The sequence below is a fragment of the Lepidochelys kempii genome, chromosome 20, assembly GCF_965140265.1.
Source record: "Lepidochelys kempii isolate rLepKem1 chromosome 20, rLepKem1.hap2, whole genome shotgun sequence".
Classification (NCBI taxonomy): domain Eukaryota; kingdom Metazoa; phylum Chordata; order Testudines; family Cheloniidae; genus Lepidochelys; species Lepidochelys kempii.
In genome coordinates this window covers 6,424,353-6,449,644 of record NC_133275.1, presented here as the reverse complement: position 1 = coordinate 6,449,644, position 25,292 = coordinate 6,424,353, and the positions used below count along the sequence as shown (strand labels likewise).

Genomic DNA, 25,292 nt, shown 5'->3' with positions numbered 1-25,292 from the left:
GACCTAGCCAGGGGTGGCTTTGCAGCAGAATCCCTGCAACAGGGGACCTCACGCAAGAAGCAGACAATTAGTCAGCCCCGGAGATATCACAAATAATGTATTGCAGCCTGTCAAAGTGTTTTGCCCACCAGAGGTCTCCCTTACATTGTACTAGAACAAGTCACTCTCCTTAAGCAACATTTTTGTTCCTGATCTTACAGTAGGTGCTCGAAAGCTGGTCTCTTTCGCCAACAGAGGCTGATCCAATAAAAGACATTATCTCACCCGCCTTGTCAGTGCTAACAGCCGCCCACGAGAGGGGTTGATTCCCCAAAGATCTGGCTGCATTACCCTATCACCAGCCTCTTATGCATCAGGAAATACAACAGTTTGAGCTCATCCTCTTCTTAGCATAGCACCAGGTAAAGGGCTGGTTTGATTTCTCCTGGAGATGGTTTTTGTATCCTGGTCCAGATTTAGGCTACTGTTTGGGTTAGAGGCTGAATCAAGACTCAGGCCCAGTCTGCTGCTCCACCAAGGTTCTGTCCTCAAAATAGCTGATAACTTGCCAGTCTTCCACTTCTTGACTAATGGAGACCTCCCCGGCTCAGCTGATCTGGAACCAAAACCAGCACCTGCCAGACGTTGTTCTGATTCAAAAGCAAGACTGTAGGATTCATGAACCACTGACACTGGAAGGGGATGGCGGTTAGATACAAGGCTCGGACTTGGGCTGTCTCCAATATCAGCTTCACGTTCTTTTTCCAACCTTCCTAGGAATACCGAGCGCTTTTCATCCATAGATCTCCAAATGCTTTACAAAGGAGTATCACCATCCCCACTTTACTGCTGGGGAAATGGACACCCACAGAGGGAAAGTGCTTTACCTAAATTCAGCCAGCAATCCAGCAGCAAAGCCAGGAATGGAACCCAGGAATGAACCTAGCAGGCCACAATGCTGTAGAGTTTAAGGCCAGCAGGGACTCGATCATCTACTCTGACCTCCTGGATATCCCAGGCCACCAACACCAACCAGCACCCACACACTAAACTCAAGTATTTCAGCTCTCTGGACACTAGACTGCCATGCCACAGGCAGAGAATAGGGGAGACTGAGTTGCACCAGTGCCCAATGGCAGGGAAAGGATTGAGATACACCCCCATAATCCCAGCAAGGAACCCGCACCCACGTGCTGCAGAGGAAGGCAAAAAAAAAAAAAAAAAGACCCCTCCCCAAGGTCACTGCCAATCCGTGAGGTAAATTCCCACACTTGGCCATCAGCTGGACCCTGTCCAGGTGAGCAAGAACCAGCCAGTCAAGCACTTGAAAGAGATTGCTCAGTGACACCTCAGAGCCCTGGCCCATCCCCATCCCATCTCCAACCATGGCCATGCCTGATGATGCTCCAGAGGAAGGAGATAACCTCCCAGAATACATTGGGAGGCACTGCCTGCCTTTGTAGAGGTGCTGAGATCCTACCATAACAGGGACCACATGGAGGGACACCCAGGCTAAAAGAGAAGGAGGAAGAGGACAAGAAACACCCATTGCCCTTCCAGCCGCACTACCCCAAGAAGCAAAGCAAGGCTCTGACCCGACAAAGACATGGACTGGGGTTTCCATGTTCTAACAAACGAAACGCAATGGGAGAGGAATTGGGTGGATCCCAGCAGCGTCCCTGGGAGGGGCATCCATAATTTACAAACCATCAGGGTAATGTGGAAAAACGAAGACACCATATGGCAAGCGAACCTGTCCCGCTGCAGCCTAAGGCAGGTGTCATAAATATAAAGGGAAGGGTAAACCCCTTTAAAATCCCTCCTGGCCAGAGGAAAAATCCTCTCACCTATAAAGGGTTAAGAAGCTAAAGGTAACCTCGCTGGCACCTGACCAAAATGACCAATGAGGAGACAAGATACTTTCAAAAGCTGGGAGGAAGGAGAAAAACAGAGCGTCTGTGTCTGTCTATGCTGCTTTTGCCGGGGATAGACCAGGAATGGAGTCTTAGAACTTTAGTAAGTAATCTAGCTAGGTATGTGTTAGATTATGATTTCTTTAAATGGCTGAGAAAAGAACTGTGCTGAATAGAATGACTATTCTTGTCTGTGTGTCTTTTTTGTAACTTAAGGTTTTGCCTAGAGGGATTCTCTATGTTTTGAATCTAATTACCCTGTAAGGTGTCTACCATCCTGATTTTACAGAGGTGATTTCTTTACTTCTATTAAAAGTCTTCTTGTAAGAAAACTGAATGCTTTTTCATTGTTCTCCGATCCAAGGATTTGGGTCTGTGGTCACCTATGCAAATTGGTGAGGATTTTTACCAAACCTTCGCCAGGAAGTGGGGCGCAAGGGTTGGGAGGATTTGGGGGGGAAAGACGTGTCCAAACTACGTTTCCCAGTAAACCCAGTTAGAGTTTGGTGGTGGCAGTGGAGATCCAGGGACAAAGGATAAAATTAATTTGTACCTTGGGGAAGTTTTAACCTAAGCTGGTGAAAGTAAGCTTAGGAGGTTTTCATGCAGGTCCCCACATCTGTACCCGAGAATTCAGAGTGGGGGAGGAACCTTGACAGCAGGTCATTTGCACTCATCCCACAGGGTCCCAGTGTTCCACTGAGCTCCTAAAACAACATCTGTGGCTGGAGCCCACACAGAAACAGACTCTGGATCCCAGGCAAAGTCCCGTTGAAGTCGATGGGGCTCCGCGTGGGCATCAGGATCTGCCCACAAGGATCAGCTTGCAGGATTGGGGCCCTCATGAATAAACAGGGGCATTCACTCTATTGTTAGTTGTGGGCTTGGGCTTCTGACATCTGCTGGGTAAGTTCTTTGGGCAGGGACGAGTCTTTTGGTTCTGCTTGGACAGTGCCTAGCACAGTGGGGTCCTGGTCCATGACAGGCATGTAGGTGCTACCATAATGCACCTAATAAATAATGTACAGCATCTAGCACACTGACTGCTGACTGGACATCTCCCCAGCAGGGCTCAAAACACAGGCCACTCAAATGCAAAGAGCAGAACTTTACCACTTGAGCAGAAGTAGTAACTCTGATGGCTGCCAGCAGTAGTAGGCGCTTATCCTCTACGCAGATCCCAGATAATACAGCATGTCACACTTGCTCTTCATTTTTTGTCCTTCAGTCACCATTTTAAAAGTTCCAGTCATCCACTCAAGGAGCAAGAGCCATCCCATATGACTAGGGTAACCAATCAACTCATGACCAGTAGTAAACTGGCAAAGTGAAAAGTCTGTGAGCTGCCTAGAGGCTGAAGTTTGTTCCCTTCAGCTATCTGGCAATAGAAATCGGTGCCAGGCCACCGAGATGCTAACCAAGGAGCCTCAACCAGAAATGTTTCCCCTACAGCCTGAGCCCAGACCCCAGTGCCTCAGCCTGCTTTGGCTGCAGCGAGGAAGGAACTAGATGCTTGATATGTCCTCTATAGGGTCTCATCCCTGTAGGATCTGAGCACCTTCCAGTCATGCACTAAGTGACGCGACTAACATCTGTCATGCGTGCCTCAGGCTCTGTCCCCGGAGCGGGAGTTGTGCATGGCGTGGTTCAGCAGCCTTTTGTTTTTAAAGGCCCACACGGCTGCGCGTCCCTAGCCGAGAAGGCAGGTTAGAGCTGCCGGCGCGGGAGGCCTGTTGGATGCAGTCCAGCCGCTCTCCGAAAAACAAAGACATTTCTTATCCCTCAAGAGCAGCAGCCAGGAGAATCGAGCCAGTTTTCCCCTTGAAGCAATTCCCCCATGCTCCAGCAGGGGGCACAGGGCCACCTAGCAGAGAAACTTGCATGCAGTGCCCTTGAGAGGAAAACCTGGATGGGTTGGAGCACCCAGGACCCCATCCTCAATTTGCCTTGCACCTTGCATTAGTCATTTACACCTGTTCCTAAGGATGGGGGACTAGCCTGGGCCTTAGGCAACACAGGTCCAATTCCCAGCTCAGCCACAGGCTTCTCATTTAACCTGGAACAAGGCACTTAGCCGCTCTGTGCCTCAGTTTCCCCACTTGCATAATGGGAGTAATAGCCCTGCTTCACAGACGGGTTATGAGGCTAAACACTCAAGGACTGTGAGGTGCTCCCATGCTATGGTAAAGGGCCGTATCAGGGCCTCAAGTGGACGTACAATATTGGTGTAGAATGCTACCAGGTCCAAATGCTTCAGGATTGGCGATAATGCCTCATTAAGCCATAGGGGGCAGTTAGTCCATACTAGAAAGAGTTCACCAGTGTAGACACAGCTTACAGCAGCTAGAGTGCTTATAGCAGATACCAGCTCACCCAACGAGCTAAGCTATGCTGGCACCTTGCTGCCAATACGACTGCGTCTACACTAGAGCTTTGCCGCAATATCGCACCCCTTAGCAATATTACTGCACCAGCAAAAGGGCCTGGGGTCGATCTCATCAACAAGCAGGACATGGGTGGCCACGCCTAGTGTTGGGAGCAGAAGTCAATCAGCAGAAATAAAAGACCAGAATCACAGACCAGCTACCAGGGGTCAGCACCAAGTTCCCTGGAGTAAGGCCAGGCTGGATCCAAACAGGTATAACCTGCTGCTGAGCTTAAGAGCTGCTCTGCTTATCCTTCCCACCGATCAGGCTGTCTAGCCAATCAGGCAGCCAACTCCAGAGCTGCGCTTGTTAGGTTGGCAAGAGATGGCTCTACCAAGCCCTGCTTCCTGACAGACCTGACTTGAAGATACATCTACAGTGCAATCAAAGGTGTGATTGCAGCATACATGGCATCCCCAAGCTGGCATCCCCCTTGCCACCGCCTTCGCTGCGGCAGCTTTGCAACGTTCAAGCTATTTCCATTTCCCCGGGGTTTTTTACTTGAATTAGTTGCACTTTTTTGGTTTTTTTAAATTGAAACAGGGTTTTCCACCAACATTTTTGGTTCTGCCCAACATCGGAGCTGGGTGGACAGCACGGGCTGTTCTTTGTGTCAGCGGCGGGGCTCCGAATTTTGAGGCATTTCTCGCGTTCGCTCGCGTTCACTTTCCCCCCCATGCAAAGTGCCAAAAGTGAGAAGAGGCCAGCTTCCCTTGATCAACCAGGTAGGGGCACCAGCTCCACTCACAACAGCTGGCACAGGCTCTGGAGTGAGACCCAGTGTCCTTGCAGAGCAGGAGGAGAGGGGATATTTCGAGGGAAGACGGGGAATCTCTGACCCATTTGGAGAACAGGAGGGTAAACCTTTACTCAGCTTCTGTGCCCCAATATATCAACTGCCAAAGCTTCACAGAGATATGATCTGCTCTGCACTCCCCAGCTCCTGTCCCAGCTGGCAGGGGAGAGAAATTTAAATCTTCATGGCAAGCAAACACTTCCATGTTCTCCTGCCCTGTGTGCTCATTTCTCTTCTTCATTCCCTTCCTCATTCCTCCTCTTACACCGGTTTTTTTGCTATGTCTCCCCCCCTTTCCGGTTTCCCCAGATCCAGCTTATTCCCTTCCTGACCCCATCCTGGACTCTTCTCTGCTCCTATGATGCCTTGCTCATAAAAGCCCTTTCCCTGCCCTCAAATCCTCTGCCACGCCCATCCCAGACGCTCGTCCCTGCCCAGTTTGAGCCGGTTGGAATACTTAGGTCAAACTAGTTTGCTGTCAGAAAATGCCGTTTCGCCAAATCGGAATTTTTTTGCAAAATTGTCTCCATTTCTATGAAATTTCCTTTAGAAAAAAAATTGGGGGGGAAACGGTTTTGATTTTTTTGTTTCGGGACAACTTTTTGGTTTGAAATTTTCTTTACTTTATATTTTAAAAAATTAAGAATAAAAAAGGGTCAACGTGGAAAGGGATTGTTCCGATTGGCCTGAAAATATCATGGAATCATAAAATATCAGGGTTGGAAGGGACTTCAGGAGGTCATCTAGTTCCACCCCCTGCTCAAAGCAGGACCAATCCCCAACTAAATCATCCCAGCCAGGGCTTTGTCAAGCCTGACCTTAAAAATATCTAAGGAAGGAGATTCCACCACCTCCCGAGGTAACGCATTCCAGTGTTTCACCACCCTCCTAGTGAAAAAGTTTTTCCTACTATCTGTGCCCAAAACTGGACACAGTACTCCAGATGAGGCCTCACCAAAGTCGAATAGAGGGGAACGATCACGTCCCTCGATCTGCTGGCAATGCCCCTATGTATACATCCCAAAATGCCATTGGCCTTCTTGGCAACAAGGGCACACTGTTGACTCATATCCAGCTTCTCATCCACTATAACCCCTAGGTCCTTTTCTGCAGAACTGCTGCCGAGCCATTCGGTCCCTAGTCTGTAGCGGTGCATGGGAGTCTTCCCTCCTAAGTGCAGGACTCTGCACTTGTCCTTGTTGAACCTCATCAGATTTCTTTTGGCCCAATCCTTTAATTTGTCTAGGGCCCTCTGTATCCTATCCCTACCCTCCAGCGTATCTACCGCTCCTCCCAGTTTAGTGTCATCTGCAGACTTGCTGAGGGTGCAATCCACACCATCCTCCAGATCATTAATGAAGATATTGAACAAAACCGGCCCCAGGACCGACCGTTGGGGCATTCCGCTTGATACCAGCTACCAACTAGAATTTTCTTGGAATTTCGTTATGCAAAAAACTTCAAAGCGTTGGCTTTTTACCCCAGTTCAGGATGAATTTTTTTTCACAATCCCCAAATTTTTCATGGGCCAGCATGACCAGCCCTATTCCCAATGCACCCCACTCATCCAGCTCTGCTCAGTAACATCAAGTGGGTCTTTGATCCCAAAACAATCACAGACCAGCTCCTCTGCTCAGTTCCTGACTCCAGCTCTGACTTCTGGTTCGAGCTCTGACCCTTGGCTCCGTCACCTGGTTCCTGACTACAGCTCTGACCTCAGAACTATGCCTGGCCTCCATCTCCAGCTCTGACCACTAGGCTTGACCACCATTGCTCGGACAACTAGGCCTGACCGCCCACACCTCGGTCCTGACAACTGGGTCTTTTAGCATAGGCAATAGAGAAGCAACCTCTGTGGATCAGGGACCTGTAATACACGCTCACTAGTGGGTTCCACTTGTCTTGTAAAGAGAACAGAGATGTCGTTATCGGAGGTAAGAAGTTCATTGAGTGAACAATGACCCCCTCTGGGCAGGGGAAAGAGGAAAAACATAACAGAGCTTTGCTCCGCAGCCACTGAGAAGGAATAAAGCATTGACTGATAGGGACCAAACGCTGATGTCAGGGGACACTGGCAAACCATTTACCCCACTGTTGCCTACGCTCACCCCATCACCCAACTCCTCTATTATCATGAACAGAATTTGCAACCGCTGCTAGATTTGGGGCGGGAGGGGGGTCCTCAGATTTCTGCCCCTGTCCCAGTCTCCCCCAGAGACCTACTGGCTTAGCTGATCAATGAAGGCCCATCTGTTAAGGCACTAAAGTAACAGAGGCTCATCTGAGAGGACGTCGGACACCAATTTTCCATCCCTGGTTTTATTTTTCTCAGTCAAGCTTTCCGGGGGGAGGAATTGGGGGGGCAGCACCAACGCTTACGAGCTGCCAAATTTGCCAGCAAATCTTGTGCTCAGCCCACCTGGAAGAGAAGAGGGAGATGGACGCATTAGCTCACGGGCTTCCAACCCTGCATCCCAGAAGCAACTGATCAGGGCAGCGCAACGGAGGGGAAGAATCAAGCATGCTCAAGGACAGCACCAGTAGGAGACAGACCCACCATCCCAGATCACAGTCCGGGACAGTGACCATGCAAGGTCAGAGGGATGGGCCATAATGTGGTCTATATGCATTACCCACCACGTACTGGTTACATCAGCAGCCACTACCAGGTGACAGTCTGCTCCCTGCTACAGGCTCCACTCTGCTTCTGTAACCCACACACCTTCTAGGTGTGGTGTTCTGGCCTATCTAGTGGTACTGAGACCACTTAGAGAGAGAGCTAAAATGTGTCTGCTCTACAGCCTTAGCTAATAGGAAGTTGGCTTTTAGCTCATGCTGTAGAAGCTCACACGCTAAGCTCCAGAGGCCCCAGGTTCGATCCCGCCCACCGACAATTGTTAGCGTTACACTTAGACTTGCGCGGGATGAAACACACTCATTCTTTTTTGTGGGAAATCTTTTCTTTTTATGATTTTTTTTTCAGACCTTCCCATGGAACATTTTGAGGCTTTTCCAAAGAATCATAGAAGATCACGGTTGGAAGGGACCGCAGGAGGTCACCTAGTCCAACCCCCTGCTCAAAGCAGGACTAATCCCCAACTAAATCAATTTAAAAATCAATTTTAAATTTAAAAGAAAAAACAAAAAACCAACTCAAACCACAGAAATGTTTGATTTTTTTTCCAAAGCCACAAACGTTCAGTTTTCTAAACAAACCAAACAAAATGTACGGAAAACTGAACCCAAAAAAAAATGATTTTTTTTTTTTTTTTTTACAAAACTCCAAAACCTTGACCCAAATTTTTCAGTTTCTTTAAACCAGAAAATTTCAGCCAGAATGGAAATTTTCCATGGAAAATGTACACATTGGTCAAAAACAGTGTTTTGCCCGGAAAAAAAAGGAGGGCATGAAATTTCAGCCACCGGGAAGCTTCCCAGCTCTGTGAATATGTGGACGACACCTCAGACCCATTCTAGTGAAGCAGAGAACAAGGAGCAGCCACCAGCCAGGCTGGGCCTTTGTCTACATCCTGCCATCTCAGCCAATGCGATGGCATGGGTGAAACTGAAGGCAGTAGATGGCCCTTTATTGTCATTAACCGGATTGCCCCGGGAATGAGAGTTTAAGCGAACACGAGGCCAGAAAAGGTCAGAATCTAGCCGACGGTCCTGGCACCGGACAATGGTGCTGGAACGCTTTAATAGTGAGGGTGCTGAAAGCCAGCCCCCTTGCCCCCGGGCATGGGGCCAGCAGCCAGGACCCTGGGTGCGGGGCCAGCATGGAGCCCCCAGCGCAGGGACGGCAACCGGGACCTTGGCCACGGGGCAGCAGCTGGGACCCTGGACACGGGGTGGCAGCCAGGATCACAGGCACGGAGCAGCAGCCGGGATGCTGGGCGCAGGGAGGCAGCCAGGACCCTGGACATGGGGTAGCAGCTGGGACCCTGGATGCGGGGCAGCAGCTGGGACCCCGAGTGCAGTGGCAGCAGCCGGGACCACAGGCACAAAACCTGCGCAAAACCTGGGGGTGCTGCAGCCCCCCTGCTCCCATAGTTCCCACGCCTATGGCACTGGATGTGATTGTCGACAGTGGGGTATGTTCTGCAGCTTACAGGATCAGGACCTTAGTGACTCACAAGGGGCAAATTTCTCCTCTCTGACCCATGTGACAGAAGCCGTCTCTCATATTCAGCTCTCCCTACACGTGCCAAACTCCCACTGGCTAGTGAAGTCCAGCACTGCTATGGGAGTGGGATTTTGTCCTGGTTCTATGGTCTGCCCTGCTGCCCACCTCCTCCCCAGTGCCCCCGATGAAATATATTTACTTGAATAGCCGGTTGTCTTAGTCTGAATGCTCCGGTTTTGCATACTGGATTCCAGCCTGCCAAGCAGAAGAGAGCGACAAAACTTAGTGCAGATGGGATGCAGAGAAGGACACAATGAGTGCTGTGCGTGCAAGCCACCGTCAACACAGACTCAGAACAATTCGTCTGTGTGTCACGAGCCCCATACTGCTCGCAACTAACAGAGATTCTCCTTTGGCTCAGTCAATAAGGGCCTGTATTGTGAAGCAGAAGGATCGGGGCTCTACCCAAGAAGATCTGAGCGGAAAATTAGCATGCTATAGCAACCACAGTGAAGCCGGAGGTAGAAATATTTCTTATGGGATCGTTATCCTTATGGTACTAATGAGAGGTTAAATGACCTCCCCTAAGCCCACAGTAAGCCAGCAGCAAATCTGGGACTAGAACACAGGAGATCCCAGATGCTTTACTCCATTTCCTCCACTGCATGAGGCTGGCTTGTCTAGGATATAGATTGCTAGGAACCGAGTTAAAGCCCAGCCATTCAACACCTTGTTGACTCCATGACTCACCCCCCCGAAAGGCATTTCACCCCTGCCTCAGCACAGCCGCAGACAGAGGCTGCCTGCCTGACATACCAGCGTAAGGCAAAGCGTGGAGAAGTGGTGAATCAAGCTCAGAGGCTGTGCTCAGCTGGGAAGCGGCTGGCCCACTTCTGCATGAACAATGATTTCCATAGAAAGCTGTCTGGTTGTAATCACACACATCGGAACACTCTTGTGCACCCGCAGTTAAAGGACCAGCAACCCGGGTTAAGAGATAATTAAGGGTCAAGTACAGTTTATTGGGGGAAGTCACCCTGAAACAGAAGCAGAATATCTACAGGCCGACCAAGTGGCTCCTCCAAAGATACTCCACACACACAGCATCCAGTTTGTCCCGCACAGCTACATTAATTTCCAGTCTGCTTGTTCTTAATCTGTACTGCTCAGTCGCAAACCTGTCTCCTCCGATGATGTGGCAACCTTGGTCACAATGAACCTAGCACTGGACTGGCCTTTGGGGCCAGTGCATCAGCGCTGGGCTCATCTGGTTTCTCTGACTAGCCCTCCCACCAGCAGGAGGCATCCAATCACATCATGTGCCACCCGACCCCCTTCCAAACCCACCTGAGCTTCTTTCCCAGAGAGAGGTCAGCAATCAAAGGGTTAATCCATCTAGCTCAGAGACAGATAGGTGCACCATGTCAGGAGCCAACTTTCTAGCACTGGGGGCTGGCCTATGGTACTCAGCTCTCTCATTGGTTCTCCCATTGCTGGGTGTGGTGGAGAGCCATCCAATCATGACTCATGCCATCCCCATCCCAAAGCCCACCTGCTCTCCTCTCCTTCCAGCAGCTTCCTGAAGGTGGCGATCTCAATATCCAGCGTCAGTTTGAGGCTCATCAGCGCCTGATACTCCTGCAGCTGGAGCGCCATGTCCTGCTTGGCTTTCTGCAGGGCATGTTCCATCTTCTGCAGCTTCTCTGTAGCATCTGCCACAGCGATCTTGCCTTGCTCCTCAGCCTGGACAATGTCCACCTCCAGCTTGGAGTTCTGCAAAACAGACGTTTGACAGATTTCCACTGAGACCCAGTCTTTCTTTGGAGCCATCTATGGAGGAAAGGGTTCAGCTGACAGCAGAAATCAGATAGGACATTCTAAGGCCAACTCTCCAAACACGTGGGCAACTCCAAAGAGAGCTAGTTACTGCGTAAGTGGAAATTTCCCAGCAAGAAAAGAAGTAAGCAAGGGAAGAGAGGTAGGGCCCTTATAATTAATGACAACACACATTTTGGAAGGGGTATTAAGGCTTACGTATCAGGACTTAATCCAGTCTCTAGTCTTAGAGATCAGGAGGAGATGAGAGGCAGGTGACCCTTTTTCATCCAAAACTTATTTTTCACTGCAAAATGCAAATTCACATTGGCTGAAATATTTTGGAATCCATTCACTGAATTGCTTCAGACGAAAACCAATAAAGCAACAACAGAAAAAGCCCAAATGTTTGGTTTTGACATTTACAATGCGGGAGAGCCAGGAATTTACATCAGATCTCCTGAATCCCGGTCCAGCACCGTAACCAAGTTTGTAAGGTGCTGAGATACATCGGCAATGAGAGTGGGGAAAGTTGCTACGTGGAGAAAGAGACTGGAGAGAGAGAGCGAGGCTGGCTAGAGTGTGGAACTACAGGTCAGAGAGAGACAGAAAGAGACAGATATTCAAAAGCCAGAGGGGACCATTTTGATCAGCTAGTCCAGTGGTCCCCAACCTTTCTTGTGGGATTAGCATATTGCCCCGCCGCCGAAATGCCTCTGAGAAACGGCAACGCTTCTCGGCGGCACTTTGGCTGGCGATTCTCCAGCGGCCGCGCTCAGTGGCATCATTTCGGCAGCAGGGTGTCCTACGGACACACAAAAATGCCCCGGTGGGCGCCATGGTGGCCACAGGCACTGCGTTGAGGGCCACTGAGCTAGTCTGATGCCCTCTTGTATAACATGCCCAGTAGAACTCCCCCAGAATAATTCCTGTTTGAACGAGAGCAGATGTTTTAGAAAAACATCCGATCCTGATTTTAAAGTGTCCAGTGATGGAGAATCCACCACAAATGGTTCCAATAGTTAAGTGCTCTCACTGTTAAAAATCTGCCCCTTATTTTCCAGTCTGAATTTGTCTAGCTTCAACTTTCAGCATTTGGATATGGTTAGCTTTTACCAGCTAGACTGAGGAGCCCGTTATCAAATCTTTGTTCCCCATGTAGATACTTATCGACTGTAATCAAGTCACCCCTGAAGAGATAGATAGGACAGTGACTGAATTCCTAACCAATGCATACACTGGTCATGGCTTTAGCAAGGGTTCAGGACACAATTAACATCCTACCCGCACTACAGAATAGAATCACATTGTGACTGGTCCCCGAGCCCAACTGTCATTAGAGAGAAAGTTGGACACATGGCAAGAAGCTTAAAGGGAAGTCCCTTCCCCTGGTCACATGGCCTCAAGGAAGGGGTGGCACAAGCACCCTAAAGTGGGGGGAGCAACAGATGCCCAAACCGTGGCCCTCCCCCCAAAACACTGCACCGCTCCGAGTCCCTGCCCTTCCACCACCTCTTCCCCCAAGAACCCAACACCCACTTGCTCCTCTCTGCCCCCTCCCCCCATTGTTCGCCCTTATGGCCGGTAAAAAGTGGGAGGGCCATGGCCCCCTGGCCTCCACCCCGTTCGGACGCTCCTGCCTCAAGGTCTCTCTGAAAAAATGGATGGAGAAAATGACAAGGAGGTGCTGATTTTCAAGTGCTGGGTTTTCAAAAGAGCCCAGGAATCCAGCATGGACAAGAAGTAATTGGCTTGATCAGCAGCAAGGGAGAGTTAGGTTAGAGATGAGGGAAAGCTTTCTACGTGTAAGGATAGTTAAGCATTAGAACAGGTTGCCAAGGGAGGTAACAGGTTTAGACAAACACCTATTGGGGTGCTCTAGGTATACTTGGTCTTGTCTCAGCATGGGGCTGGACGAGATGACCTCAAAAGGTCCTTTCCAGGCCAACTTTTCTATGATTCTGTGCACTGAGCTTTTGGAAAATCTGGCCCTGTGGGCACCGAATTACTTCAGCAGAGCTCCCCCCCCCCAGGGCTGGATGTGGCCCCCTCCATCCACATGTGAATCCCCAGCTGTTTCCTCGCTGACCTGTTCTTTCAGAGCCGCAATCTCCGCCCGGATCAATGGGATCATCCGGTTGAGCTCGTTGAGCTCGGCCTTGGCGGCACGGAGCTCTTCCCCGTGCCTGTCTGCTTTCTCCTGGATCTGCTCGTACTGCATAGGGGAGAAAGGGAAAGAGAGAAGGAGATGCTGAGTCCAGATCAGGATCTAGAGAAACACGAGTCTGGGAGCCAGTGAGATATACCGCCTCAGTGAAGAGCCTCATGCTAGCCATGTAATGTCACCTCACTGCCAGCAAGGGTGTAGAGGTCGGCACGTACAAATTAGGGTTCCCCTCAGAATTGTCATCTATGCAGCCACTGTCCTGGGTGGGGAGAAAACAGCTCCATCTTCCAGCACTGCTTCTTGGTCGGCCAAGGAAGGTGGGGGAACAGTTTCTCCCATCCCCCTGGATCAGGGGGCCCAATGGAGTGAGACCAAGTTCCCACCCTTTGTGGCAGGCCCCTAAATCCTCTGCGCGCTCAGAGGGTTCAGACGGGTGTCTGAGGGGAACCCCACACACAAGACCTTCAGCTGGGGTGGCAGGAAAGGCTCTTTGGTTGGGGTAGCGTAGGGGGTTATGTGGCAGGAAGGCCCCTCCACCACGGTGATGGCCTTGCACACAAAGCCCAGGATAGACCCCTACCTGCTTGATGGCTGTAAGTCAGGGATGAGGAAGGCCACAGCACATCTGACTAGGAGTGGCGGAAAGAAGTGGGCCTTAGGTGGTGGACCCCTGCTGTCAACACCACCCCAAGCAAAGGATGAAGCCACCTGGCAAAGGAACCAGGAAGCTGTCTAGGGCCCTGGCTCACCCTGTTCCATATTGTCACTTCTCTCTCACATGGACCAGGCCTCACACACTGCCCTGCCCTTCTAAACAGCAGCCACTCAGGGCCGAGACGGGCCTCGCTCACCGTGATCCGATACTTGCTCTCAGCTTCCTCTCGGCTGTTCTCAGCCATCTCCTTGTACTGCACTCTGGCCTCCGCAATGATGCTGTCCACGTCTAGCTTGGGACTGCTGTCCACGGCTGTGACCATGGGGGTGTTGGACACCTCTACCTGGGTGTGCTGTTCACGCAGCTCCTACATGAGAAAGAAAACCCTCATTCGTTACAGGAAGGACAATGAACTGAACTGCATCCCATAAGCCCTGCAGCCGGCTCCCATGGAAGCTCCCTCCCCAGGCTGATATAAATCAATGCTTCAGCCTCTTCTGGATTCTGCATGCAGCACTGGTCACCCCACCTCCAAAAAGGATATTGCAGAACTAGAGGGGTTCAAGGAAGGGTGACAAGTATGATTAAGGGGCTGGAGAAACTCTCTTATGAAGAGAGATTGACAAAATTGGGATGGTTTCTCTTCAAGAGGAGACAACTAAAAGGGGACACAATAACAGTATATACAATGACGAACATCTAGAGAAGGGAGATCGGTGTCTCCTTACACAAGAACGAGTGTACGTTCCATGAAGTTAAAGGGTGGCAAATTCAAAATAGAGACAAGAAAATACTTTTTCCATACAGCACGTCATTCGCCTGTAGAACTCACTGCCACAGGAAGTCAGTGAGGCCAAGAAAGTCTCAAGATTCCAAAAGGGATGGGATGAGAAGAATACCCAAAGTTATAACAGTTAACGCTGACAAATTTAGGGAGGGGTTTAACACCTCCTCGTTCAGGTGGGAAGCCTATCTCTGTCTGTCAGAGGTCAGGATGGGCCCGAAGAGGAAGGTAGATCATTCCACCTCTGCTAATTCTGTTTTTCTTACACTGAAGCAGCTGGTGCTGACTACTCTTAGAAACAGGATAGTGGAATATGGAAGTCCCTATATGCTTAGTGTCTTAGGGTATGTCTACACTGCAAAAAAAAAAAGACCTGTGGCAGCAAGTGTCAGAGCCTGGGGCTATAGACTGTAGCTACAGCGCTATAAAATAGCCGTATTGACATTCCCACTCCGGCTAGAGCTCAGGGTCTGAGACACAAACCCCTCGCCGGCTTTCAGAACCTGCACTCCAGCCTTGATGGGAATGCCGAAAAGGCTATTTTTAGCACCATAGGTGAACTCTGTGAGCCCGAGTCTGCAGATCCGGACTTGGACACTTGATGTGGCAGGGTTTTTTTTGCAGTGTAAACAACCCCTTAAGAGGCTGAGTGGAGGAGCTCCTGAGTTCTGATCCCATCTCCGCCACTTACATGCCAAGTGGCCTTGGATGAGTCATTCTGTCTCAGTTCTCCTGTCTGTAGAATGGGAGTCATAACACTTACAACAGAGGAGTTTTGTAAGAATCAACTGGTGACTATTTATCCCAGTTGTGGGCCCCAAACAAACCCCAAACAGCTCCTGACCATTGTGGGGCTTGAAATCTGGCCTGGAATTTTGCAGCTAGTTAGAAAGTGAACTGTGGAGGCAGGTCTGCCCCTTTAAAAAAAAGACGATTTCTCTGGCTCTCTAGACTGGCAGGATCTTTCATTACAGAAACTCTGTTACTCAATGGAATTCACCAGGAAATTTAGAACTGTAGTCGTAATCTAAGGCTACGTCTACACTTACAGTCACTGCACACACCCCTAGCATGGGTATAAACAGCAGTGTAGATGGTGAGGCACTGCTTAGGCAGGTAAAGACACCCCAGAATCATAAGCGCCGACTTTCCCTCTTTCCCGTGGGTGCTCGACTCCCGCCTCTGCCCCGGCCCCGCCCCCACTCCACCCTTTCCATGAGGCCCCACCCCTGCCCCGCCTCTTCCCACCCCTTCCCCAGCCCCATTCCAACCCCTTCCCCCAAAGTCCCCATCCCAAATCCCCCCCCTTGCAAATATTCCAACTCCTTCCCCAAATCCCTGCCCTGACCCCGCCTCTCCCCCCCGCCCACCCTGAGCGCATCATATACCCACTCCTCCACCCCCTCCCGGAGTGTGCTAACACGGCCAAACATCTGTTTGGCGGCGGCCAGGAAAAGCTTGGAGGTAGGCGGAGGAGCGGGGTCGCGGTGCGCTCGGGGGGAGGAAGAGGAGGAGGAGGGGCGGGGTGGGGTGGGGGATGAGGGGAGCTTGACTGCGAGGGGGGGCAGAGCACCCACTAATTTTTCTCCATGGGTGCTCCAACCCCGGAGCACCCACGGAGTCAGCACCTATGCCCAGAACCTTGGGGCATGTACCCTGCCCAGCTCTCTACGCGTCCAACCAGTGCCTTCCCCGTCTACACTGCTAGAATGAGCCGTGTAGTGTCCCACTGCCTCCACCTGCTAGAGCCTTTCACTGCCGCATCTAGCCACGCACCCCAGTGTGGACGCAGCCCGCACCTCATGTGCTGCCACAAAGTGTAGACAAGGGAGAGAAAAGCCACTTACCCTGGCATAAAGCTCTATCAGGAAGTTGATTTCGTCGGTCAGATTTTGCAACTTGACCTCCATTTCCTCCTTTTTGATGTAAGCCTCGTCCACCTCCTGAGAAAAGAGTCCAGGCACCTGTGAGTCAGACTCCAACCCTGTTTACTAAGATTGGAAGTTCTTCGGAGGTAGGAGGCCATCTTTTTGTTCCATGTTTGTACAGCGCCTAGCACAATAGCATCCTCATCCATGACTGGGCCTCCCAGGCACCCCCACAATACCCATAATAAATAAATAATCATGCCCGATGCCTAGCGCTAAACCCAGTTGGAAGAAGCATGGACTCACCTTCTTAAGCAGGACAAATTCGTTTTCCCTCCTAGTCCGGTTGTTGGTTTCTTCTTCGTACCTGTGAGCAGGTGGGAGGGAATCAGTTCATTGCAGGGTGCGTCTGAGTGGCTGGGAGTTAATTCTCTTACGGAAGCTACAAAGATGTGGGGACCATCAGAGGATGTTCTGAAGAGCACCCAAAACCCCAGCTGAAGTCAGTGGGAGCTATGGGTGTTCCCCTCCCGACACGGGAAGGGAACACCCACAGCTCCCACTGACTTCAGCTGGGGTTTTGGGTGCGGGAGGGGAACACCCACAGCTCCCACTGACTTCAGCTGGGGTTTTGGGTGCTGTTGCATCAGGCCCTTGCTGTTGCAACTGTGGCTGGGCACTTTGGGACTTTGCAAAAGAGAGAGGTGGTGTGGCCTAGTGGTTCTATTCTTGTCTTCGCCACTGCCCTGCTGTGTGATCATGGATGAGTCATTTCCCCTCCCGCCTTTTCTCTGTTTACACCATGAGCCTTTCAGGGCAGGGACTGCATCTTACAATGCGACTGCACTGCCCCCAGCATAATAGGGCCATGATCAGAGTTGGAGCCTGTAAGCGCAATGGGGATATAAATCTGGCCTGGCTTTGAGATATTGGGCCTGATTTAAACCCACCAAGGGCGTGATGGAGTTAGTCTGGATATGCAGAGGTGTAGCATAGGTGCCGACCCCATGGGTGCTCCGGGGCTGGAGCACCCATAGGGGGAAAAATGGTGGGTACTGAGCACCCAACGGCAGCCCCCACCCGATCAGCTCCTCCTTCTCCCCCCAGTGCCTCCCACCCACCGGAAGCCCCACTGATCAGCGCCTCCCACCCTTCCCAGTGCCTCCCCTTCCTCCAAGCACCATAATCAGCTGTCCCATGCAGTTCCGAGCGTACACAAGGCACTGGGGCGGAGAGGGAAAAGTGAGGGTGGGGTGTGCTTGGAGGAGGGGGAAGAAGGGGGCGGGAAGAGGTGGGGTGGGGTGGGATGGAGTGCAGTGGGGGCGAGGTGGGGCAGGAAGAGGCAGGGCAGGGGTGGGGCCATGGGGGAAGGATTAGACTGGGGACGGGGCCTGGGGCAGAGCAGGGGTTCAGCACCCCCAGCTCATTAGAAAGTTGGCACCTTTGTCTGAGAGAGACGATAGAGGTGAGAATTAGAGCTGTGCAAATTATACATTTTTCAGTTCACTAACAGTGCCGAAAAATCGGGGGGGGGTCATTTCAGGGACACAGAAAAGGGAAATTTTCAGAATTTCTGGAGAATCTAATAGTACAAATTAAAATAAGATCATTTTGGGTCCAATGAAACGTTCCATTGGACCCAAAACGAAACCTTTCGCTTCGACTGGGCTTTTATTTACGTGTTGGCATTGTGTTTCAAGGAAACTTCAATGAAGCCAACACAAATTCACAGCACAGTTAGTTGTTGCCAAAGCTGCCTTTTCTCCAAATCACATTTCAAACAAAAATATTCTCCCAGGTCTATTGGCACAGACTTGAGGTGACTAGGAGCAAAAGATCCCCTACCCCACTGAGCCTGGAGACACCAACCGCACTGCAATGTTGCCCATTGATATAATGGACCAAGTTCTTCTGAAAAGTCATGTTTTGACCACCCCCTCCTGAGACCCCCCCGCCCCTAATTGCCCCCCCAGGATCCCACCCCCATCCAACCCCCCCTGCTTCCTGTCCCCTGATTGCCCCAACCCCTATCCACACCCCCGCCCCCTGACAGTCCCCCCCGCAACTCCCATGCCTATCCAACGCTGCCTGTTCCCTGACCGCCCCCCCCGAACCTCCGCCCCATCCAACCGCCCCCTGCTCCCTGTCCCCTGACTGCCCCCCGGGAACCCTGCCCCTTATCCAACCCCCCCACTCCTCTCCCCCTTACCATGCCACTCAGAGCAGCAGGACTGGCCGCCACGGCGCCCGGCTGGAGCCAGCTACGCCACCGCACTGCCCAGCAGGAGCTCGCAGCCCCACCGTCCAGAGCACTGGCGACACGGTGAGCTGAGGCGGCGGGGAAAGGGGGACAGCAGGGGAGGGGCTGGGGGCGAGCCTCCCCGGCCGGGAGCTTAAGGGCCAGGCAGGATGGTCCCACAGGCCAGATGTGGCCCACGGGCCATACTTTGCCCACCTCTGCTTTAGGACCACCTTCTTCCATAGCTAATGGATATAGGCCTGGATGTGCAAAGCACCCTAGCCTGGAATCTTTACCCAATCCTGGTGAGAAAGTCCCCATTGGCTGCGTCATAGTTTGGACTCACTTTCGCTCGAACTCTTCCAGAAGGTCCTGCGTGTTGCCCTGCTCGGATTCCAGCCTAACCCTCTGGTGCCCCAGGTCCTCCAGCTGCTTCTGCAAGTTGTTGATAAATGCCTTGAACATGTTTTCCATGTTAATGGGCCCAGTTTTCTGGCCCTGCAGCATGCTCCACTTGATCTTCAACACCTGGTTCTGCTGCTCCAGTGTGCGAACCTGGGGAGATAAGGAGTTTGCGTCCTCAGACTGGTGTGACTATGCACATGGGAGACCTTAGGCCAGACTTTTCAGCTGCACTAAAGCCCCTTTGCTTCACTTCAGCAGTGGGAAAAAGCATCATTAAAATGAGTGTAAATATAACTGGCGATTTACAAGAGCCAGTGTGCTCCAGTAGATTGAGCAACTGGTTTAGGACTGTGGACAGCTGGCACCTGGGTAAACTTGGGCAAGTCACTTCCCCTCTCTGTGTCTCCTCCCGACCTGTGTCTGTCTCATTATTTAGATTGTAAGCTCAGTGGGGTGGGCATTATCTCTTGCTGTGTGTCTGAACTAGAACTGGGCAAATTACGATTTTTTTTTTTTGGTTCATTACCAATTTCAAAGGGTCGAAAAAAATTAATTTGGGGTCAGATGGAAATTTTTGGCTAATCGAAAAGTCGGAAAAAAAAGTTCATTCTGGATTGAACAAGAAGTCTAATTTCTACAAAATTAAAATGTTTTTGACCATTTGTAAACATTAAAAAAAATTTAAATAAAACTAAAGGACGTTTTGCAACTAAATGTCATTTCAAACAGAAACTTCAAATCGCTTGGTACCAATTTTTGTAATTGTTTTGTTCTGTTTTTAAACAAACCATTCAGTGAAATCAACATGAATTAACAAAACGTTCTGGCATCACTGAACTTGCCTCTTTTTGCTAAAAAATTTCTCTCCGCTCTAGTGTGTACAGCACCTGACACGCTAGGGCCCTGATCTTGAAAGTTTTATTGTAATGTAAATAAGAGCGTTCAACCAACTCCAGCCACAGGTACATTTTCCTTGTGCCACAAGATTTCCAGTTTTATCCAAGCTATGCCAACTATTCTTCACTTTCACCGTTTCACTTTCCCAGTTTCGGACGCATGCCCCAACAGAATTGTTTGTGCTCTCTGAGCAGCTGTGTCCATGGTCAAGGGAATCTGCACGCAGGCTGAGAAAAGTGCTTTCCACCATTAAACCATAGGCGCTGACTTCGTGGGTGCTCCGTGGCTGGAGCACCCACCGGGAAAAATTAGTGGCTGCTCAGCACCCATTGGAAGCCCCGTGGGTCAGCGCCTCCCCCCTGCCCCGTAGCGCCTCCTGTCTGTCCTCCCCACCAATTTGCTCCCCCCCCTCCCTCCCAGCACCTCCCGCGATCAGCTGTTCCGTGGCGTGCAGGAGGTGCTGGGGGGAGGGGGGAGAGGAGCGAGGGTGGGGTGCACTTGAGGGAGGGGGCGGAATGGGGTGGGAAGAGGCAGAGCGGGGCTGGGGCCTTGGGGAAGAGGTGGAGTGGGGGCAGGGCCTGGGGTGGAGCATCCCCCCGGCACATTTGAAAATCGGCGTCTCTGCATTAAACTGTGCTGAAACAGACACTGCCTTTCAAAACAAATTAAGAGCAAAAATAGCCCTCTTGACAGTCTCATTAACCGATCATAGGAGACTTTTGATCAGAACATTGGTCTGACTTCTGGCCTTAAAGTCTATGACTCTGACACTAGAGAACTGGGCCCATCTCCTTATTTGTTAGCCACAAAGGATAATTTATCTCCTCTATGCTAACCCATAACTCCCTGGGAGGAGAACCTGTTCCTACGTATACCCTATGTACTAATCTTTCTCCGCTTCAGGAAGTATTATTGTGGATTGGTCCGACTTTGAGCAGGGGGTTGGACTAGAAGACCTCCTGAGGTCCCTTCCAATCCTGATATTCTATGATTCTATGAACAGGACAAATCTCACTCACTTCCACAGATGGCTACAGGACACATCCACTTGGACAAAACACTTGGTCCTCATGGAAAACTGAGCATTTTTCCAGGATAAGACTATCCCCACAGTTAGGAACATAAGAATTCCCAGACTGGATTAGACCTACAGCCATGCAGTCCAGTATCCCATCTCTAATAGTGGCCAGTATCAGATACTTCAGAGGAAGGTGCAAGAAACTCCACAATGAGCAGATGTGGAATAATCTGCCCCTAAGGGATCTTCTAAGACAAGGGTGGCCAACCTGTGGCTCCGGAGCCACATGCGGCTTTTCAGAAGTTAATAATGGTAGAACGACAAATGGGAATGAGGATATGGAGGTAGATATTACCACATCCGAGGTAGAAGCCAAACTCGAACAGCTTAATGGGACTAAATCGGGCGGCCCGGATAATCTTCATCCAAGAATATTAAAGGAACATGAAATTGCAAGCCCATTAGCAAGAATTTTTAATGAATCTGTAAACTCAGAGGTTGTACTGTATGCCTGGAGAATTGCTAACATCGTTCCTATTTTTAAAAAAGGTAAAAAAAGCAATCCGGGTAACACAGGCCCGTTAGTTTGACATCTTTAGTATGCAAGGTCTTGGAAAAAATTTTGAAGGAGAAAGTAGTTAAGGACATTGAAGTCAATGGTAATTGGGACAAAATACAACATGGCATTACAAAAGGTAGATCATGTCAGACCAACTTGATCTCCTTCTTTGAGAAGGTAACAGATTTTTTAGACAAAGGGAATGCAGTAGATCTAATTTACCTCAATTTCAGTAAGGCATTTGATAAGGTTCTACATGGAGAATTATTAGCTAAATTGGAAAAGATGGGGGTCAATATGAAAATTGAAAGGGGGATAAGGAACTGGTTAAAGGGGAGACTACAGCGGGTCACACTGAAAGGTGAACTGTCAGACTGGAAGGAGGTTACTAGTGGAGTTCCTCAGGGATCGGTTTTGGGACCAATCTTATTTAATCTTTTTATTACTGACCTTGGCACAAAAAGCAGGAGTGTGCTAATAAAGTTTGCGGATGACACAGAGCTGGGAGGTATTGCCAATATAGAGAAGAACCGGGATATCCTACAGGAGGGTCTGGATGACCTTGTAAACTGGAATAATAGTAATAGGACGAAATTTAATAGTGAAAAGTGCAAGGTCATGCATTTTGGGATTAATAACAAGAATTTCTGTTATAAACTGGGAACGCATTACTTGGAAGTAACAGAGGAGGAGAAGGACCTCAGAGTACTGGTCGATCACAAGATGACTATGAGCCGCCAATGTGATATGGCCGTGAAAAAAGCTAATGCGGTCTTGGGATGCATCAGGCGAAGTATTTCCAGTAGAGATAAGGAGGTTTTAGTACCATTATTCAAGGCACTGGTGAGACCTCATCTGGAATATTGTGTGCAGTTCTGGTCTCCCATGTTTAAGAAGGATGAATTCAAACTGGAACAGGTACAGAGAAGAGCTACTAGGATGATCTGAGGAATGGAAAACCTGTCTTATGAAAGGAGACTCAATGAGCTTGGCTTGTTTAGCCTAACCAAAAGAAGGTTGTGGGGAGATATGATTGCTCTCTATAAATATATCAGAGGGATAAATACCATGGAGGGAGAAGAATTATTTAAGCTCAGTACCAATGTGGACACAAGAACAAATGGATAGAAACTGGCCATCAGGAAGTTTAGACTTGAAATTAGACAAAGGTTTCTAACCATCAGAGGAGTGAAGTTCTGGAACAGCCTTCCAAGGGAAGCAGTGGGTGCGAACGACATATCTGGCTTCAAGACAAAGCTTGATAAGTTTATGGAGGAGATAATATGATGAGATAGCCTAATTTTGGCAATTAATTGATCTTCAACTACTAGCAGTAGATATGCCCAATGGCCTGTGATGGTATGTTAGAAGGGGTGGGATTTGAGTTACTACAGAAAATTCTTTCTTGGGTGTCTGGCTGGTGAGTCTTGCCCACATGCTCAGGGTTTAGCTGATCGCCATATTTGGGGTCGGGAAGGAATTTTCCCCCAGGGCAGATTGGCAGAGGCCCTGGGGAGTTTTCACCTTCCTCTGCAGCATGGAGCACGGGTCACTTTCTGGAGGATTCTCTGCACCTTGAAGTCTTTAAACCACGATTTGAGGACTTCGACAGCTCAGACATAAGTTAGGGGTTCGTTACAGGAATTGGTGGGTGAGATTCCGTGGCCTGCGTTGTGCAGGAGGTCAGACTAGATGATCATAATGGTCCCTTCTGACCTTAAAGTCTATGATTCCATGTGGCTCCTTGTCTAGGCACTGACTTTCCAATGTGCCAGGGGGTGCTCACTGCTCAACCCCTGGCTCTGCCACAGGCCCTGCCCCCACTCCACCCCTTCCCACGCCCTCCCCTGAGCCTGCCGTGCCCTCGCTCCTCCCCCTCTGAGCCTCCTGCACGCCACGAAGCTGATCAGGAGGTGCGGAAGAGAGGGGGAGGCTCTGATCGGTGGGGCTGCCGGTGGGTGGGAGGCTCCGGGGTGGGAGAGCTGATGGGGGGCTGCTGACATATTACCGTGGCTCTTTGCCAATGTACATTGGTAAATTCTGGCTCCTTCTCAGAGTCAAGTTGCCCACCCCATTCTAAGCCCTTAAGAGAGAAAAAATTTAGAAAACCAAAGGCCAATACAGCCACTGGGCTGTGGGAGCAATAAGAAAGAAGCATTAAAGAGGGTTGGCCTTTACTGTAGGTTGCTCATTGATTACTCCAAGCATGAACCAAAATACATATTGACGAGTTTGGGGAAGCCTCTTTTGTTTCCCAAGTTAAGTCCTATAAAGTCTTGATCCTGCCCAATCTGTTTAGAAGACCTAAGCCTGAATAGTGATTTTGGATGCCCAACTTAAGACCCCTTAAAGGGGGTTGATTTTATCCAAAATCACCAAGCGCCCACCTCTGGAACTCAAGTCTTTTTGAGGCATTTCAAGCTGAGCACCCCAAAACTGACTGGTCTCATTGCTTTTGAAAATATAGACAGCAATTGTGATACTGCGTGGGTCTGCTTGAAAGCGTCCCATTTAGTGTAACCTTTGGAGCATCAGATAAGGCCTAGCTAGCTTCTGGTGTTGGTTGTGAGAGCCGTTCAGGCTGATTATCCTTTGTACCATATCGATTTCTTAAAGGTTGCACAATGACTAAACCCTCTTTATTGCCTTTACTTATTACACTGACAACAGCTACCATGACATTAGCAACTTGCCACCACTGCCTTTTGGGCTGTTTCATCACAGTTTTCGCTGGTCTCTCCAATTCTTAGAAGAGTTAAAACGTAATAGGAAAGGAGGACAACAGAGTTCTTCACAACACAGATCCATCTGCCAAGGAGAGAATGCTCAGTATTAGAAGACCCAAGGCTTACCTTGTCAATAAAGTGGGCAAATTTATTGTTCAGAGTCTTGATCTGCTCCTTCTCCTGAGCTTTCACGAGCTGGATCTCTGGGTCGAGCCCAGTCTTGATGGGACTCATCAGGCTCCGGTTGAAGTTCACTGCTACAAGACTACCCTTGATGCCGGCCCCACCACTCATCCCCAGCCCCAGGGGGGTCCTGGCTCCTCTGAATTTGCTGCCACCTGGGCTGGAGATGGCATAAGTCAGGGGGCTCATTCTGGAGTAGCCAGTGGAGGCATAGGACTGGCTGCTGAAGTTGCGGGGGGAACTCCTGTACTTCTTACTGACGGAGATGACAGACATTTTGACGACACCGGTGGAGAATGAGGAAGTGCTTGGTAGGCACTGGAGGAAGGTCTGTAAAGGCTGAGAATTGTATGAGGTCAGTGCTGATTTAAATCCAGGGTGGCCGTGGGGCAGGGATACACCTGAGTGGCTGTGGAGCGGTGGAGGGGCAGAGCTTCAGTGCACCCAGTTCATCATCTGCTTCATCAACATGGGCCCAACCTAGTTAACTTCTTCAGAGCCAGCAAAGAGAAAACTATACACCAGTTTAAAAGTATTTTTTAGTTTGTTGTTTAGTAAAAATGTTCATGGTTTGGTACAATTTCTCTTTTTTCTTTTAATTAAGTAACCAATTTTGGTTCTTTATTTTTGAATAGCAATAATTTTTAGCCTAAACTGAAAACAGCTTTGGGTTTTCAACAAAAAAGGGAACATTTTTGAGAGAATTTTCTTTAAAAAGTTAATTTATTTTCTAAAT

At 49.9% G+C, this 25,292-nt stretch overlaps 1 protein-coding gene across 1 annotated transcript; it reads right to left on the bottom strand.

The window, feature by feature from the left end:
* Positions 1-7,489: 7,489 nt before the first annotated feature.
* LOC140901039 (keratin, type II cytoskeletal 8-like) lies at positions 7,490-24,832 on the bottom strand. The gene is made up of 9 exons (XM_073319207.1): positions 24,500-24,832; positions 19,115-19,323; positions 16,836-16,896; positions 16,509-16,604; positions 14,074-14,244; positions 13,145-13,270; positions 10,793-11,013; positions 9,317-9,495; positions 7,490-7,533 (listed from the first exon to the last, which is right to left on the bottom strand). The coding sequence occupies exons 1-9, from the start codon at positions 24,830-24,832 to the stop codon at positions 7,490-7,492; spliced, it is 1,440 nt and encodes a 479-aa protein (XP_073175308.1).
* Between the last annotated feature and the right edge of the window lie 460 nt (positions 24,833-25,292).

Coding starts and splice junctions, on each gene's coding strand:
- LOC140901039 (XM_073319207.1), bottom strand. CDS start 24,832: ATGTCTGTCATCTCCGTCAGTAAGAAGTACAGGAGTTCCCCCCGCAAC. Junction 16,605..16,835: donor AATTTGTCCTGCTTAAGAAG/GTGAGTCCATGC, acceptor CTCTTTTCTCAG/GAGGTGGACGAGGCTTACAT. Junction 13,271..14,073: donor AGAGCAAGTATCGGATCACG/GTGAGCGAGGCC, acceptor TCCCCTATGCAG/TACGAGCAGATCCAGGAGAA.